The 17075-nt window shown below is 36.2% G+C and overlaps 2 protein-coding genes across 7 annotated transcripts in view; one reads left to right on the top strand and one right to left on the bottom strand.

Moving 5' to 3' along the window:
• Positions 1-17075, bottom strand: part of LOC105668274 (uncharacterized) — a 212564-nt gene that overhangs the window by 137166 nt on the left and 58323 nt on the right. Inside the window, exon 2 of the mRNA XM_067358695.1 lies at positions 15438-15478. The gene's annotated coding sequence lies outside the window, so the exon portion shown is untranslated. The remainder of the gene's footprint in view (positions 1-15437; positions 15479-17075) is intronic.
• LOC105668260 (tyrosine-protein phosphatase non-receptor type 13-like) overlaps positions 1-17075 on the top strand; it is a 72026-nt gene that overhangs the window by 35880 nt on the left and 19071 nt on the right. For all 6 annotated transcript variants that reach the window (XM_012360523.2, XM_067358694.1, XM_012360525.2 and 3 more), the window contains 2 exons: positions 11741-11913; positions 16793-16957. In XM_012360523.2, coding sequence (XP_012215946.1) covers positions 11741-11913; positions 16793-16957 — 338 coding nt within the window. The remainder of the gene's footprint in view (positions 1-11740; positions 11914-16792; positions 16958-17075) is intronic.

Here is a 17075-nt window from a genome sequence, read left to right as displayed (position 1 = left end):
GAATGCGATGCAATTCAGTATCCTGCAATTTTCGCAATAAAGTAAATATCTTGAGATAAATATCGATCTCACATTTGTTAAACATAATTATATATCTTATCATGTAATTAATAGCACGCATTTAATTGAGTGCCGAAGGAGGTCGCAAAAAAATGTGTAAAAAATGTCAGCGTTTTCACGTGGAAAAACAAACGCTATCACGCTTCCTTTTTCGTCTCTCTATTCAATTTAATACTTGAGAATAGCTGTTATGAGATAATTGTACAGTTTAGCGTATTCTCCATTTCTCACGTAACTGAAATATTAACTTCCTGAGAATTAGCGAGCTTACTGTGACGCTCGCTGGCACTTTTCGATATAAAACAAGAGAGCGCAATTCTTGGCGTTCAAACATTCAATTTATTGAATGATTGCGATTTATTGTAAAATACACAACTGCATTTCATGTCACGTAGTTTTATTATACATATTAAATTATGTATTTTTAACCTTTTTGTTCCGCTACCATAATTTTCATTAAAATCAGCGAGATACGCTTTTCTTTGTTATAATAATGCAATCGGAAACTGCCGCAATGCGCTCGTTAACTAAACTCATTAATATGCCGACTACTTTTTGTACTGAAAAAAATTCGCAATTTCGCGCTGTATGTGGCACTATATCGCGAGTCGCTGTCGATTCGATACGTTCCCCGCGGCGATGGATAAATTTATCATCGCGTGAGATTAACACACTTCGAAGTGCATATCAATACAAAAATTATATTGCCAGCGAAATAAAAATTATTTACTGCAACATGACGTGAGATAAACGTTACATTTTAAATGATGTAAAATGATTAAAACTTTCAAACAAGCGCGGTGAAACTGCGATACGAGAATAGGACATTACGAGGAAGATCTCTGCGATATGAATGTTTAAATGCAGTGCGACGCCGGAGAATGGCAAATGGAATCCAAAGTGGAACATTATTCAATGCATTCCGGGGAGATCGATAGCATTAAATCTGGACAAAGGACAGAGGCCGAGAGGCCGAGCGCCTCTAAATCGCATGTATCGCGATTGCGATGCCCTTCGCTCTCGCCAAGTCAAACGTTGAACGAACATCAACGTTAAATATTCAATAATCACAAGCCGTCGAGGGATGTTATCATCAAAGAGATGCTGCTAATCGGGTAATCGACGACGCTGTCGTAGCATTAGTCGCACCACCGAACAAAGCCATTATAACGGCAGTTGACTTATCCATGAAACTTAATCGTTTAACGTTCGAGATTATCCCTTCGTGCATTAAATAACTTCTTTTCTATATCGATATTGAATCATATCTAATGATGAAAATATGTAACAGAGCTTTTTAGCGACTAAAGCTTTGCTTTCAACTTCTATAAGATATTTCTGGAAATAAGCCTTGAATCTGTTTTTGAGTACCATAATCCGCGAAATGCATCTCGGAGAAGTAGAATCTCGAGAAGCAGCGTCTCCTCCAAAGACCACTCAAAATCTTGCACAATCTCAAGAAGTATCTCTCCTGGCAGATTTCGAAAGACTTAAAGATAAAATGCATATCAAAGGTATCTGAATCGGAAAAGGCGTCTTGAACATCTCAAAAATAAATAGCACAGTATGTCACCTCTTAACAAACACCATTTAAATCTAATAGCGGTCGATACTTTTACTTGATTGCAAAAATATCAAAATCGATATCACCATGATAATCGAGGGATAAAGATCGCGAGGGATAAACAAGGATAAATTATGTAGATCAATACGAATTCTTGCTTTGTCTGCTTGATAATATCGGATAGCTAACTAATACAGACGGTGAAATATAGATTGAGGCAAAGTAGCGATATTTCCGGTATCGAAATATTCATCAGCACCCCCCGTTTTCTCGACGTCGCGCGAGATTAAGCGCGTCAAGTCGCGCTCGGCGTTGCGCCAGACTCGCATCTCACTCTTGACTCTCGCATACGCGCGGCTTAACAGGCGTGTTTACAATGTCGGCAATTCGGGCTCTCCAGTTCCTCCTGAGATCGCCGTGAGGTATCATGTATGCGATTGCGATGCCGCATAGCATGACTCACGAGCGCCGTATAATAAGCGGTGCTTCGCCCCGGTACCGCAGGACCCCGGACCCCAAATGCCAAGGATTCGCCCTTGCTGAGAATGGCCGGCAGCTGAAAACTTTGTTTTATCCGTGACGTTAATTTCAAACACTTTTGGACATAATTTAAGACGGTTGCTCGGAAAATCTCGCAAGCACTGAATTTGTCGGATATAATGTGATAATATTCAGAGAGAATCGTGAGAAAATTTTCATCTTGAATATTATTGATATTAATATTATTTTTAGAACAGCATCTCCTGCAAATATAATAATTTTAATATTGCTGATGAATAATAATTATATCATTAATATTTTGACCATTGCTACAGCGTCTCAAAGTAATGGACTGTCTTAATATATTTTCCGGTTCTGTGCGGAAGCATGCAATTTTCCGTATGCATCCCAAGAATTCATTCGCGCGCGAATGATTTAATTGCGCATCCTCGAAATATGACTGCACTTTTCCCTCGTGTGAGTGCTGTCGGAAGCTCAGAGAATTATTACGTAAATCCGCGAAGCCGACTTTTAAATGCAAAATGCGGCTTCACCGCTGTCAAGAATCATTCCTGCATAATCGCTACCGTGGCGTCTGCCGCCTTCAACAGCTGGCCGACAGCAAGAATCGTCCGTATCCCTTCAAAGCGACACCATCTATTCGCGCTACTTTGAAGAGATACGGGTTACACCTTATGGAAGAGAAATCCGGAATTCCGACGGTGACTCCTTTGAGAGCGTGTCACAAGGAAAGTGTACAAGAGCTTTAATAATGTCGGCGACACACAAATGCAGTCAGTGAGAGGCGTTAACATTCGACGCCGCACAAAGAGGGCCACCGGTGAATCCGCGCGTTCACATCGCGTATCTTTGAAATATCTTCATCCACGTTAATACTGAACTGAGTGAAACACAGTTGTTGTTGTTTTAGACATCTTCGACCGACTGTCAGAGATGCACGCTTAAATCTTATTCATCCCGAAAGCTACTTCTCTTTGCTCCTCCAGAATTCTATAATTCTCTCACTTATCGCGCTCATTTATAATAAATCAAAATTTTAATCATAATTAATTGATTTTTAATTAATCGATTTAGCGAATGCTATGCTAACTAATATATTATTTTTTCAGCAAGACTTATTGTTTCATTCAGTAATATAAAAAAATTAAACGATAAAAATTAATAGCTGTCGCATTAAAAAGAGATTAACATAAACGCAATACTATATCTAAAAAAATCTATGTTTAATGTTCAATTACGAAAATTACCTACAAGTAAATTAAATAATTTAGTTACTTATATTGAATAATATTTTATACCCGTGTAGAAATAAAAAAATTAATAAATTAAAAATGTATGTTATATTATATTTCGCGTTTTTCTATTTGTCCCTTCGATCGTGCATCTAAGCATTTATCCTTCAGCAGTTCAATTCGTATTTTCATTGAAATCCTGAGATTTAACATCGGATTTGTTGTTAAACCGCATTCGTAATAGCACGGAAACTACACGTGCTGAGCATAAGCATTCGCAAAGACGAATTTATCAAACGCTTATGAGCTACTTATAAATCGCCATGAAATCAAAACGCTGCATCATAAAAAGAACAGGTGACTTATAGAGCGTAAAAACGTGAAAACGTAGTAATCGCGATGTATGAAGTTGACTCACTTTATGCATCTCTTATCGATCTATAGAATACTGCGAGAACCATATGAATCCTGCGTTTGTCTCTATGTATCTTTTTTACAAATACTAGAAAATAAAAGTAAAAAATATAACAAGTCTGAAAGAAACTGCAATATTGGTCTCCTATCTTTATCCAAAACAAAACGAGCCCGAAATAAAAAAAATCGACAGATTTGAGTCGTTATGACAAGTTGAGCCAGTCATTCAAAATTGCGATATCAAGCGGTATCGAGGTCATCCACCACGAATAACGCGGACGGGAGATGAAGGGCGAAGATCCCAGTAATCCGAACATATGAAGTTCTCTCCCCGTTCCATTTCATCTATCTTTGTCTCTCATTACCTATCCACAAAGAGACGACCATTTACCTCGCGGCGCCTACGCTCGCCTGCTTGTACAACCTCTTAAACGCTTCTTCGCAGATTAAAACTAGAAACGTTGCAGTAACTCCAAGAGAAATATTATTTGCTTTGAGAAATAATATTCACAAATGATATTTTATACACATTATACACCACCGTCGTTTTCACTACACATCCTTTGATAAATTTTAAGTAGGTTTATTCTGGACGAGAAAACGAACCAAGATTTTCACATCTCAGCCCAGACACAAAGCATTAGAAAAATTATATAAAAAGCATAAAAAATAATTCATCTTATACTGTTATTACTTTCAATATCTAGTTTGTTTCTAATCAGTTCATATTGACGGCGTCGCAACAACATCATTAGCATATCCTGTCATATATTCTCATCGTTGTAACATACAATTTAGGGTAATGATTTTACGAGGAAAGGTGGAACGTTATATCATGATAACAACATTATCGGTTCCCTACGTTCATAATTTGATCATCCACGCGAGCGTAAGATTCCGTGATTCTCCCCTACAGACTCATCTTGCGCGGGGGAAATGCCTGCTCGTCTTCCCACGTTCTCTCCGCTGCTTTTCGATGGTTAGCGACTTCCATTTCGATCATTAATTACGTCTCGCCGCCGCTGCAGCAGGGAGTGCACTTCGAATATCTTTCGCGTTAACGACCTTTCTAACTTCTCTTCCACAGTTTACGTGTGCGTAGCGCCTATTCAGACTAACGAATAATCTTGATGAACTATTCAAAACAGCTCTAAATTACAATCGGAATATAATGAAATTTTTGTGAAATTCTAATTTTCACTTTTTGACACCGCTGTAAATATTTCAGCTAATTATGTATATCGTATATTGCCGAATTATAAGAATAACGCGAAAAGTATGGTTGTTTATAGTAATCTCAGAATATATATGTATATATAATCTAAGTTTCTGTGATATTTTATATCTAATTAAAATTGAAAAATTACAAAATGTGCAATAAAAGAGAAAGAGAAATGTAATAATTAAACCTTGCTTTTTAGCTTTGAAAGAGTTTGTCTGACTCGGAAAGCTTGCGGTGTTTAAGGAATTTCATCATCAATGGAATTACTGCAACATACAATTCGTTCATAAAGCACCGCATATGTTCGCGTCAGCGAATAGAACAGAAAGGCTAGTAGCGTCGGAAAAAACGAGAGACGTATGTAAATACGCGGCATATTTTACACTAACACGTTTCGCATTTCGCTCTTTCACTCTCTCTTTCCAGCTCCTCTCAAAGAGGCAGACTTTCAGAATTGAGGGTTGCGCGGGTGAACGACCCTCATTCGCTTTTAAAGCGAGATGTAGCCTCTAATGGTCTTTCATTCTTCTCGTGTCATTTACCGCTATCCGGCGGGCTTAGGGCTCGCTAAATATTTACTCTACGAATTCCGAGACGCACCCTCTGGCGCCGGCCGCGATGACACTTTAACCCTTTTCGTCCTTTTCTCTGACGTCTCGCACACATCTAGACGATAATTACATTGCTATATTACCTGCGTCCAAATAGATTTGCGGCAACAATCGATTCGAACGCCACCAAGTTAATATAATTTCCGTTCGCCAACTTTCAACACACTAACTCGTCTTCCGAGTCATCTTCCGTTTCCCGACACTGTTTGTTTGTGGAAGATACTTACTTTTTTTCAGATATTCTTGAGTAAACAGTATTTTATCTCGTTTGTTCTTTAAAAAGACCAGAAATTTTTAATCCGATGAAAGACCATTAGAGGTTACATCTCGCCTTCCGAGAAATGATATTGATGATCGCGATGAATCATAATCGAAGTAAAAATGCAACTCCGCGGTTAAACTATGATGCATTTCTTGTCAACGTCATTTAATACTAAAATGTGAAACTCAATGTAGAAAACAAAAAATTGTATTTTTTTTCTTTTTTTTCAAATAAAGCTTATTAAAAATGTGTATGATACTTTACATTAAACTACACTGACCTCGCAATTTCACAGGAAATACATGAAAGGGATACAAGAGTGAATCGTTGTTATGTCAATCAATGCGCCGCCACAAAGGATACCGGATCTCCCTACAGCGAGAAATACATTCGGTGCGCTACACGTTACGTCATTGTGCCTCGTATCGCTTTTTTTCGATTTTACCTACTTCACCCGTGAAACAGAGGATTGCCATTAAAGGTACAGACGCCCACAAATCAGTGTGCATTTGTTTCGATGTAGGACTGGTGGCGTAGCTAATGCAACCGAAGTTAAGTTCTACGAAACTTTGTTTGTCCCGAACGAGCGGTGAAAAACGTTCGTAACAAAGCTCCGACCGAAAGTCGAATGCAACGGTTTTGCACTTTTCTCGTCTTCAAGGCGAGAACTATAAGAATCCATGCTTTTTGCGAGAAACAGCGTCATTCGTCGCTGTGTCTGCCTTGCAAATCGATTGCAAGGTACAATCAGCGCAGCCGTTATAATGAAATATGAATCTTCCTGTAAATTATCGCGCCTACTGTAGCGAAAAGTTATGAGAATAGCGAGAGCTCTCGCGGAATGTCAGTTATTTTCACATTCTCCCTTATAAAATGAAATTCCAGCCACGTGAAAACCGACGCTAGTATTATCACGGATTAGTCCCGCACGTTGAATTTCGCACGCGTACGTTTTGTACGTGATTTCTCGATATCCCGCGGTTGACCTAAATTTTAATAACGTTAAAGCTATGGTCCAGTGGCGGTCGTAAAACTATGCAGATCATAAAAGCTCGCGCTTTATCTCGAAAACAATTAATTTCATATAAAGGAGTTATTTTCCTTTATGTGTAAAAAGTTCAGAAAAAGATATCAGATTTTCTCTAATAATATTAAATACACAACTCGACATCAAGATCCAAATTAAATGTTATATGTGATAGTTATTTGTGATAGCTATTTGTCCAAGTTTAGTACAAAAACAAAGTGCAGCTTTAAAACGACATGAATTTTCGAAGATTATGCTAATATCTACACTCCTAGAGTCGCGACAAGCCAGGCTGCAAGTAAGAGCCAGATGGAACATATTTCTCTTCCGCACCCTCAAGTGGAAAGAGGCGCGTCAGTATCAGACTTCTTTTTAAAATGTTCGTGCCAATAACGCCGGCTCTGATCCCCGGGAAACTCGTACCATAAATCGCAGACCGCAAAGGCGCATCGAGTCGACATTTTCCGCGGCTTTTGCATTTTTTGCAAAAAAAAAAAAAATATGTTTAAAAGCTCCGAGTCTTCATTCACCGAAACGTTCGGTTTTAGCTCACCGAAATGTAGTTTTTTTTTATAGAAGTTGATTTTGAAGTTAAACGCATCAACGTCGTCAATCTTATGCTAGGTTGTTTAGAATATTATTATATCCTACAAATAATCAGCTTCTAAAGTTTAATTACCAGCGATACTTTATTTCTGTCGACTTGCGAAAAAACTTTGCTCCGCTCGCAGCGCATTTCCTCGTTCCGCAACACAATTTTTTCCCCGCTACGACGACCGCATTTGCCCACCAAATTACTCAACGGATACAGGAGCACTAAATAGAGCGGGAGGGGGAGGATGGCAGAGGGTAGATTTCGAACGGTCAGTGTTTATGGGACAGACAGAAGCGGAGGGCTCTAGGAGACTATCCATCAATGTCGAAGCTCGCATATATATATATGTGTACATATATAGATCAGGACACATCCTCATCCTTCTCCGTGCTGCCCGCACACGTACACACGCCTACGCACGCCCACGCGAACGGGACACCGTCCTGGAATCCGCTGACGCGGTTGGGAAATAGGTGAACGTTGCGGCGCTTCATGAATCTATAAAACAATCTTCGAATGCTCCCGATAAGTGTCGGCGAGACTCCGGAATAGCAAATGTCATCAGATCTTAGAAAAACGTTTTTGAGAATCACATTAAAGTATCTGTCTAATTCGACATCAGATCTTTTTCTTCGCGAAACATCCCTGATCAACGAGAATTATTTTACTAAAATGAATAATTTAACAATAAATTATTTATAATATTGTATTAAATTTTACGCTTAAAAATTATATTGAAAGATTTTTACCCCCCAAAAAAAAATAATAATATGGTACAATAAATTTTTGACAAAAAATTCTTGAGATTCTAAATCATGGCTAAAGTGTTAATAGATCACCTATCATATTTTTCTTTCTTTTTTTTTATTTAGTATATATTTTTATAAACATTAGAAATACTCAGCTTAATTGCATAAACAGCTAGATCAATTATGATAAAATCACAAAGAAATTTAAATATCTATACGTATTATCGTTCTTCAATGGAAAGTTTCGTCCCGACCATTATCTATAATGCATCATTGTCCAAACGAAGATCGATGGAAGACAGATACAATGCTAGATCTGCTTTAACCTTTCATAGCAGGGAGAAAACGCGGGAGATGTGATGAGATGTAGAAAGGGCGACCTAATGCTTGGAATATACGCGAGATCATCAATCATGTATGAAGACCTCGTAAACACGTTTATAGTTGTATGCACTGGCGAAAGTTCACTTCGCATTAGCGAAACAGTTACAATAATTTGCTGACAGCAATTAATGTTACGCGTTAATTGCACAAAAGACTTACTTGCGTCTTTAGCACAATTGCGTAAACAAAGAAAAATAATTATTATTCAACGTTATTAAAATACATTCCAGCCTCGTTTTACTGAACTTACAGATATTTGAAAGAATATAAAAATTGTACATACGTAAGAGAAATATTATGTTAAAATAAAATAAAGAATGAAAAAGATATGTTTATTTTATATTTTCTGTCTTCGCACAAAGTCGTTATATAATTTTTCAATTTTGTATTAAATTTTGCAAGTAATGGTAACTTCTTACTCTTCATGCCAAAGAAATTTTATCTGTTAACTTTTATTAGATAGAACGTTCTGCAAGCGGCGAGCTTACGTTTTGTTGCACACGTAACATGTGTGTGCAACAAAATACTGTGTTAGTTCGGTGATTTTTGTCCTACAGTACAACGAGAATCGCACCTTTCGTGCGCTTGCTTGTCGGCGATCGAATTGTCCGCCGTCCAAGCGAGTTCAATCATTTAGAGAAATCGACTACTGGTCCAACATCGGACGAAATAACATTGGCAGCAACAAAAACCGACAGTGATAGATGACGCAAATGCCGAGTAACGCTGTACAGTTTATCCAGTGAATTTCTTCCTGCCGATGAAATGCAAATGCCATTGATAATTAACGTGTTCAGTATGCAAATTGATATTTAAAAAAAACAACCAAATCATATTTGCATCAACACAGCTGAATTAGATTAATATGAAGATTATATGTCTGAGGTTTTTACGCATAATTTAATTCGAAATACATATATGTATAGAAATTAAACTGCTGCGGAAACGTTTCGCTAATGATCAAAAGATGTGATTACGCGAGTCGTCTTTCACCATCTGGAGATTAGTCGAGATTTATCAGGAAACACGTCGATCTGTTCAACCCACCTAATTTCCTTAGGAGCTTAAATCTTTGAAGAACGGAAATAGTTTACCGTTGGAAATGTTTCGTCCAATATTTCTGCTTTCTAATTTACACGGAAACATGTCCGATCGTTCGCAGAGATTGACTACTAGCACGATCAGAAATCACGACTCGTATCACTGAACAAAACAGTGCAACGGATTGCGACACGCGTCGCACATTGTCGCACACCTAACATGCCGCGAGCGTATTCATCGATACACAGGACAATTAGTTCAAATTAATTGCTGACAATACGAGAATTAATCAAATTGTTATACAACTAATTATAGTCTACTAAATTAAAACTTTAGAAAACGTTTGTTTTATATTACAAAAAATGTACAAAAAGTTGCAAAAAAATTTCTTCGCTATATAACTATCAAAACTCAAAACATATTCAATTTAAAAGCGCATATTTGTTTTCAAATTTGTATTAATATTTGAGACACAACTTATACAATAAGTTTTAAGTATTTCAAACGAATAATCCTACTTTTCCTGTAGTTAACAAAATAAAATATGGTGATGGTTTGCACGAATATCAATTAAAGTTAATCGAGCATATTCAATATTAATCGTTTAACATGTCGACTCTGCTAGCCTTCACTAATTTTCTTGGGCTTTCATAGGGCAGAGGGAGTGAGAGAGAATTTGTCGGTTGAGGCGCTTGCCTAAATTACCAGGGCGTACTCGCAGGAGAATATTCTCCGTGTCAAGGCGCTTTAGCCCACCATTAGGCTGTTAATGTCCATGACACGCGCAGAATTAGCACCCCAATGGCGAATTATACGGGATTTATAATGGGAGCTGTATAATGGATGGTCTAGCACTTCAACCCAGACTGTTTGCCATTAAACAAAAGCGACGTTTGCATGGAAAATATGGCAACTTAGCCATTATTAAGACACCAAAATGAAATCATGCTAACGTAAATCTGGTGTTCTTACAAAATGACTACCGAATAATATCACGGAGTCGTGCTTATCTAATAATCGTGTCCGTTTAATAGGAAAAGTATGACAAAACTTGATTTCGACTAACTTCCGTTATTACCTTGAATGGAAAAACTTAAAGAGTCGATAAGTAAATCAGAATCGATATTGGAGCAACTAGGAGCACAAATCGAAATGATCGACAAAAATGCGATTACGAGTCCCGAGATGATAAGATTTGCAGGAGAAAATTTGCGATTTCCTCAATCTTTCCCGACTCTGACGCAGTTTTCCTCCAATTACATCCCAAGAGTGATTTGATTTCACGAAATCTCGAAAAAAACAAGCTACTAAAGACACACGCAGCGCATTACAAGCAATAATAAATGATTCAAGATGGTGAGGAGGCGCGTAAACGCGATAAATAAACTGGGCAATTTCCGGAAAATCCCTTTTGTCGAGTAGGAAACCCCACACGCGCACCTGCGCCCAACTTCCGCCTGCTTTTAAGCTTGTCAGCTGCTCCTACCGACTAACTAATCGAAGAATTAATTATAGCTTTAATACTCTGTAAGCAGTTTGACGCGCGTATATGACCGAGCGATAAATTGCGATAGTGCACATTAAAAGATGCCAAATTTTCGATGAAGAAAAACGTACTTCCAAATTTCACAATTATAAAAATCAAAAGAGAATTGTTACGTATACAATTTTTTTAACGAAAAATCCTATAATCCTAGAAGTTTTTAATAAATTTTGTTTTTTACTATATAAATGTCACGCGTAAAAATTTTCTCTATAAAAGATTAAATTTCCAAATGGCAACTTTTTTAAATAAAAAAAATTTACTCATATATTTTAAAGGCGTAATATATTTTCAAACGTAACATAGTTTTTATTTCTGATAGATGCAACAGTTTATTTAACAATAGGTTGTTATTTTTCTAATTATAATTACACTTGCCTATCGTGATTTATAATGTGTCCTAACAGCGTTATAGACATATATAGACGTCTACAGACGCTTTTGCCAACTTTTCTTCTTACACGAACTAGTACGATAGAAATAAGTTTATGGCTTTGACGACAACCTCAGCACTTCCTATTAATATTTGTTTCAGATGGAGGTGTGGTGGGTGGTTCGAGAGCAGGACCAGTGGTGACTCCACACACACTGGAACTGACACCACGTGGGAGGGTTTTGCTGCAGCTCGCACCGCCGGAAACTGCTCGGGCGTACCTGCCGCCGGAGTATCGACCCGGTCGCGTCTATTCGGATACGGATTCGGAAAAAGTACGTTACATTCAGTAAAGCGCTTAATAACGCACTATTATTCAATAACAAGTCGCGTCTCAATTAAAATCTGCTGCTCGATAAATTTTAGCGCGGCGTTTTTCGCTCTATATTTCCGCTTTTCAATAATATAACGAAAATTGCTGATTACAGCTTGTTCCTAATTACGACATTTAGAATTAATTTTCTTCATTTCTTAGCAAATGTGCACATTTTCTATCCGCGGAAAAGCTATGCACATTATTCAGTTCGTTCGTAATACATGTTATCCAAATTTTTCTTTTCTAAACTTAGCGATTTTATAATGAAGATAAACATCCAAAACAAAATCATAGCTGTATAATTACGTGTCGCAGAATACATGTAACAATCGAGAAACGGTCAGATAAAAACACGTTTATCAGAAACAGTTTCAGCTCCAACTGATCAATTACTCATGTATGCGTGTATAAGTAATGATATTTACAGAAAGGACACAGAACCGATATAATTAAAGCCAGTATAATTAAAAGAGCACCACGGGAAGAATTATTAACGCGTTCTATTAAAATCCTTTCAGCGCGAAGGGGATTAAGCCGCCATGGTAGTCCTTTGACAGCTCGACTTTTTATTTGCTCGACTTCTGCGTTTCAGCGTCGAATGAATTTTTAACGGCACCGAGGCTCGTTCGAAGGATTCGAAAGCGGGAAGAGTAACGCAACAGAGGACGCCAGTTTTTCCATATCTTTAGCGAAATCCTAGAGCCGTTTCTACATCCCCCGTCGCATTTTTTCCAATGCATTCGCCAAATTTTCTCGCTTTCTCTCTCTCTCTCTACCTCCCCCCTTCATGTCGCGATCTCTTTCACTATCCTTTCTTCCCGTCAACGGCCGGATAAAACTTCGTTGTTTCAGCATGGACCAGTATTTATCTCCTGCAGATTAAAGGGAGAATAAACGGCGCGCACGATAAATAAACTTCGGTGCGTCGTTCTTTTATATTACCGATTCTAAAGCCTCCCTCTGTCTGATCCTCGCCCCTAACGAAAAGATAAGTCCTCGCAGGGAGCGCGCGACCCTGACACATCCTATTGCATCCGCAATGCTCGTTAATCACGCGAACAGACACAATTGTACATAATTTACGTTTATGCACAGATAATGTCCGTAACTATATTGATGCGGAAATAAATCTCGTAATGTTTAAAATGGAGATTCCGTGGTGAGGTAATATTTATGGACTCATAAAGCAGGAGTGAATATACTCCACGCTAAAAATATGACGCTGTAATGTTGCCATTTAATATTCTACGACTATATGGAACTTCTTACGGAAAATTATGAAAATGATTTTTGTTTTATAAATACAATTTCTTTTTTATTAATATAAGGAAGAAAAATATTATGGTTCATGGATGAAGTCACATCAACAAAAAACTGAGAATGAAATGGACTTGGCCAAAGGAGTCCACACATTATCAACTTTCACATATATTTTACATTCTATATTATTCTAAAATTAAAATCCATGAAGGCACAAAACTAAAAAACTAAGAAAGTATTATAAGTTTGAATAAAGAACATTTATTCACGCTCGAAACGCGGAAAGATATTGGTTAACTTGAAAGCACAGTATTGATTAAATGCAAAATACAAAAGTTCTTTCAATAAAACTCGTTAGAATCTAATATTCCAATTTGTTTTTTCTCTATCTGAGTTCGCTACGCAAACTAACATCAAAATGCAATATTCAATTTCAATCAAATAAAATACTGGCGCATTTCCATTAACGATGCTCTAAAGCTTGATATCGAGAAAAAATCCGATTCATTGCGACAAGAATTTAGTAAAGGCAGGAAAACGCGAGCGGCTTTCACGACTTCAGGGGATGCAATAAAAAATATAATAAATTTTATTGCGCTTCTTAGCTAGAAATAATTAACAGTTTGTTAGTATTCACTATTACTTCCTAAATGTGAAGATGGTAACGAAGGACTTCTACGACTTTCAGAGGAAACTAATTCAACATCGTAGACGGAAAATTCAAAAGGAAATGCCGTCTTTTCCTACAAGCTTTTTCTGTAATATAATAAAAGGGAAAGAAAGAGTAACTCTGTGAGTGACTTGTGTATCCTCTCCGTAACTGTTCCGATTCTAAATGACATTGTAAGGAACAGTAGTGAACTTTAAATCACGGAAAAAACGTACCAGAAGCCAGAGAATATTATACCTACTAAATATTAGTTTTATATTATACCTACTAAAAAAATAATCATATTAAATATGCTGCAGTATTAAACATATTCGCATTTTTACGTCTTTTATTATTTAACTTACGTATTTTCTACGAAAATTCCGATTTATAAATAGTTTTTCTAGCTTATCAAAAAATATTTCGGTCACAATTTATCAAGAAGTCAGTTTCTAAAATACTTTTTTGGTTGATATAAATTACATTTCTAGTCCAAAACATTCTAAATCCGTCACTGACAAGGAAGAGATCCTATGCATCTCGACACTCACGTTGCGACTCCACTTTTCCGGAGAACATAAAATGCCCGGTGGCTGCAGCGGCGGCAGCATCACAACTACGATTACTGGGCAACACGAAGCCGGCGGGAAAAAGCGTTCTCTTTTCCGGCGTTTGTCGCTCTTACATTTTTCACTGCATGATGCGGCGCACGAACGACTTGTTAGAATCATCTCTGTGACACGACCGCAGTACACGGTGAAAATCGTGTAGCACATGAATGCAACGCGGTTACCGTCACTCTCGTATCGCGCAAATAAACAAAAATGCTGCGGTCATAATTTGAAGTCAATGCGGCTTGAAATTAGAAAGAACCCGCTTTTTTAACATTTAATTGCTGGCTTACATAACCATATACCGTTAAATAACACAAAATATACCAACAAATGTAAATAAAACTGATAAAAAAATTTAATATTTAAAAAAACTTTTTGTGATAAAAAATTATTTAAAATCATGCAATTTTATCTCAGATTGTAGATTCCATGTATTATTTATTCTGTAAATGTTAAGTAGAAATATCGAATAATATCGATGCTTATTTTTCATATATCGAAAGGATGAAGTTACATAATCAATATTTTGTATGAGAGAAAAGCTTGAGATTATCATTATCTCGAAATTTTTTCTCAGCTTATCAACTTTTGTTAAATATTGCTATCTGCATCCATTTTAAAGTTGGAATTATATGGCCTGTCAACTATTCTTCGATATTGCCGTTTAATACATGTCCATCATGTACAAACAAATTTTTAATTAAGAGAATACGCCTCGTATGTACGTATGAATTTAATTAAATAATACAATACAATATAGTTCCAACTATAAAATAAATATACATACTTCATAAATAAATGGATAGACTAGAGAAAATTAAAATAAAATTGGCGCAGAATAAATACATACAAATAATAAATTAATAACAATAACAATAATAATAATTGCATGTATTTCAGGTTTCTCTAATCTATATATATTCTAGTCCATCCATTAAAAAAAAAATATTTGATACTCACCGGCACGATGTGCAGCACAGCGAAGTTGTAATCCAATCGATCTGTAACATACAAATGTATTCAAATTGTAATAGTGTCCGAAATAATTAATATTTCATTAATAATTCGTGAGGATAAACAATTACTATTATTGGCAAATAAAAAGTAATAAATTATTCATAATTGTTCCGTTGTCGAAATCCTTCAGGACTCGCCGTCAATGATTCATCGATAGTTACTTCTCCATGGCATTTACACAACACAACATTTACTCGCGAAAACACAGGTTATTACGATTGCGCGTGCACTGATCAATATAATATGACGCTTCGTATTGCAAATAAAAAATTTATAAAAGTAATTTACATGTAATATCGTGAAGATTTTATCGTATAACTGTGTAGAAAATTTATCGCAAGATTTTCAATTTCCCTTCCGTTGCCTGCTCTGTACGAGTGTCGAACGGATCGAAGCTTCGTGCGACCATACTTTTCGCGTTACTCTGTCGTCGTGATATGACAAAATGCTTCTCAAAAATGTTGCGCAATTGTTGTATTCTGATAATTAGTATACACGTAATCATAATTAACCATGTTTGCGAAAATAAAAGACGTATTGTGTGAATGCCGTGGGAGGAACAAGAGAGAACGAAGAAACCTGATGCTAGAGCAATTGTAAGATGAATAATTTATTATTTGCGAAATGTATAATTACGTTCCTGCAATAATAGCAATTTTGCATTATTGTTTAATTTAATGCATAAAAAATATTCAAAATACTTCAAAAATTTAATAAAAATTATTTTCAATATTAAAAATCTATAAATATTAAATCTTTTTAACATGTGTAATATTTATAATTATTTTAAATAATTACATATAAAAATCAAATTGATCAAATTGATTTTTTTCTCAATAATTACGTAATTCTTTCATTAAATATGCGCTTGAAGAATGAACAAAATATTCGATACGCATAATAAAACAAGTAACGGCGTTTTAAAATATATCAAGAATTTAATCAAAATCAGTGAAAACATTTTTCTCTATTTAATCTGTCCCTCGAAAGAGTCTTTTATTTATTAATTCGACAGCCGAACTTTATTCTGAATAAAGAAATGTTTTTTTTTATTTTATAAAGTTGAGTAGAAATATTTCTTTCTATTTAAATGTTGTCTTCGATGTTTTACATACATATAGATTGTTCAAATTATTTTGCTGCTTGAGAGAACTTATATAAATAACGTATTATATACATATATATTTAGAATTTCAATATTCGATATAATAAGATATAGAAGTCTATCGCAAATTCAAACTGTTAATACGTCCTTTGATCAATCTTTAATACAAAGTTAATCTCTTATTTTATTACAGATGTGGATGTACTCTTTAGGAAGGGCATTATTGGATACGACTCCTAGAGTAGCGGCATTGACGGGGACGGTTTCCGTATCGCCCTCTTCCGCTTTGCAATCGGTACTGGCTGCTATGACGGAACCTGATCCTCGCAGACGTGCCTCTTTAATGAATCTGCTAGATGTAAGTTCTCAATTTTACAAAGGATTTTTTCATCTAATATAAGTCTCTTTCTCTGACACTTTTTCTCTTGCTATTACCCCCTTTTCTCTCATAATATTTTCTCGATTTTTCAATATAA

This window comes from Linepithema humile, chromosome 7 (genome assembly GCF_040581485.1).
Source record: "Linepithema humile isolate Giens D197 chromosome 7, Lhum_UNIL_v1.0, whole genome shotgun sequence".
Taxonomy (NCBI): domain Eukaryota; kingdom Metazoa; phylum Arthropoda; class Insecta; order Hymenoptera; family Formicidae; genus Linepithema; species Linepithema humile.
The sequence above is the reverse complement of the archived record's forward strand: the minus strand, read 5'-3'. Positions and strand labels throughout refer to the sequence as shown.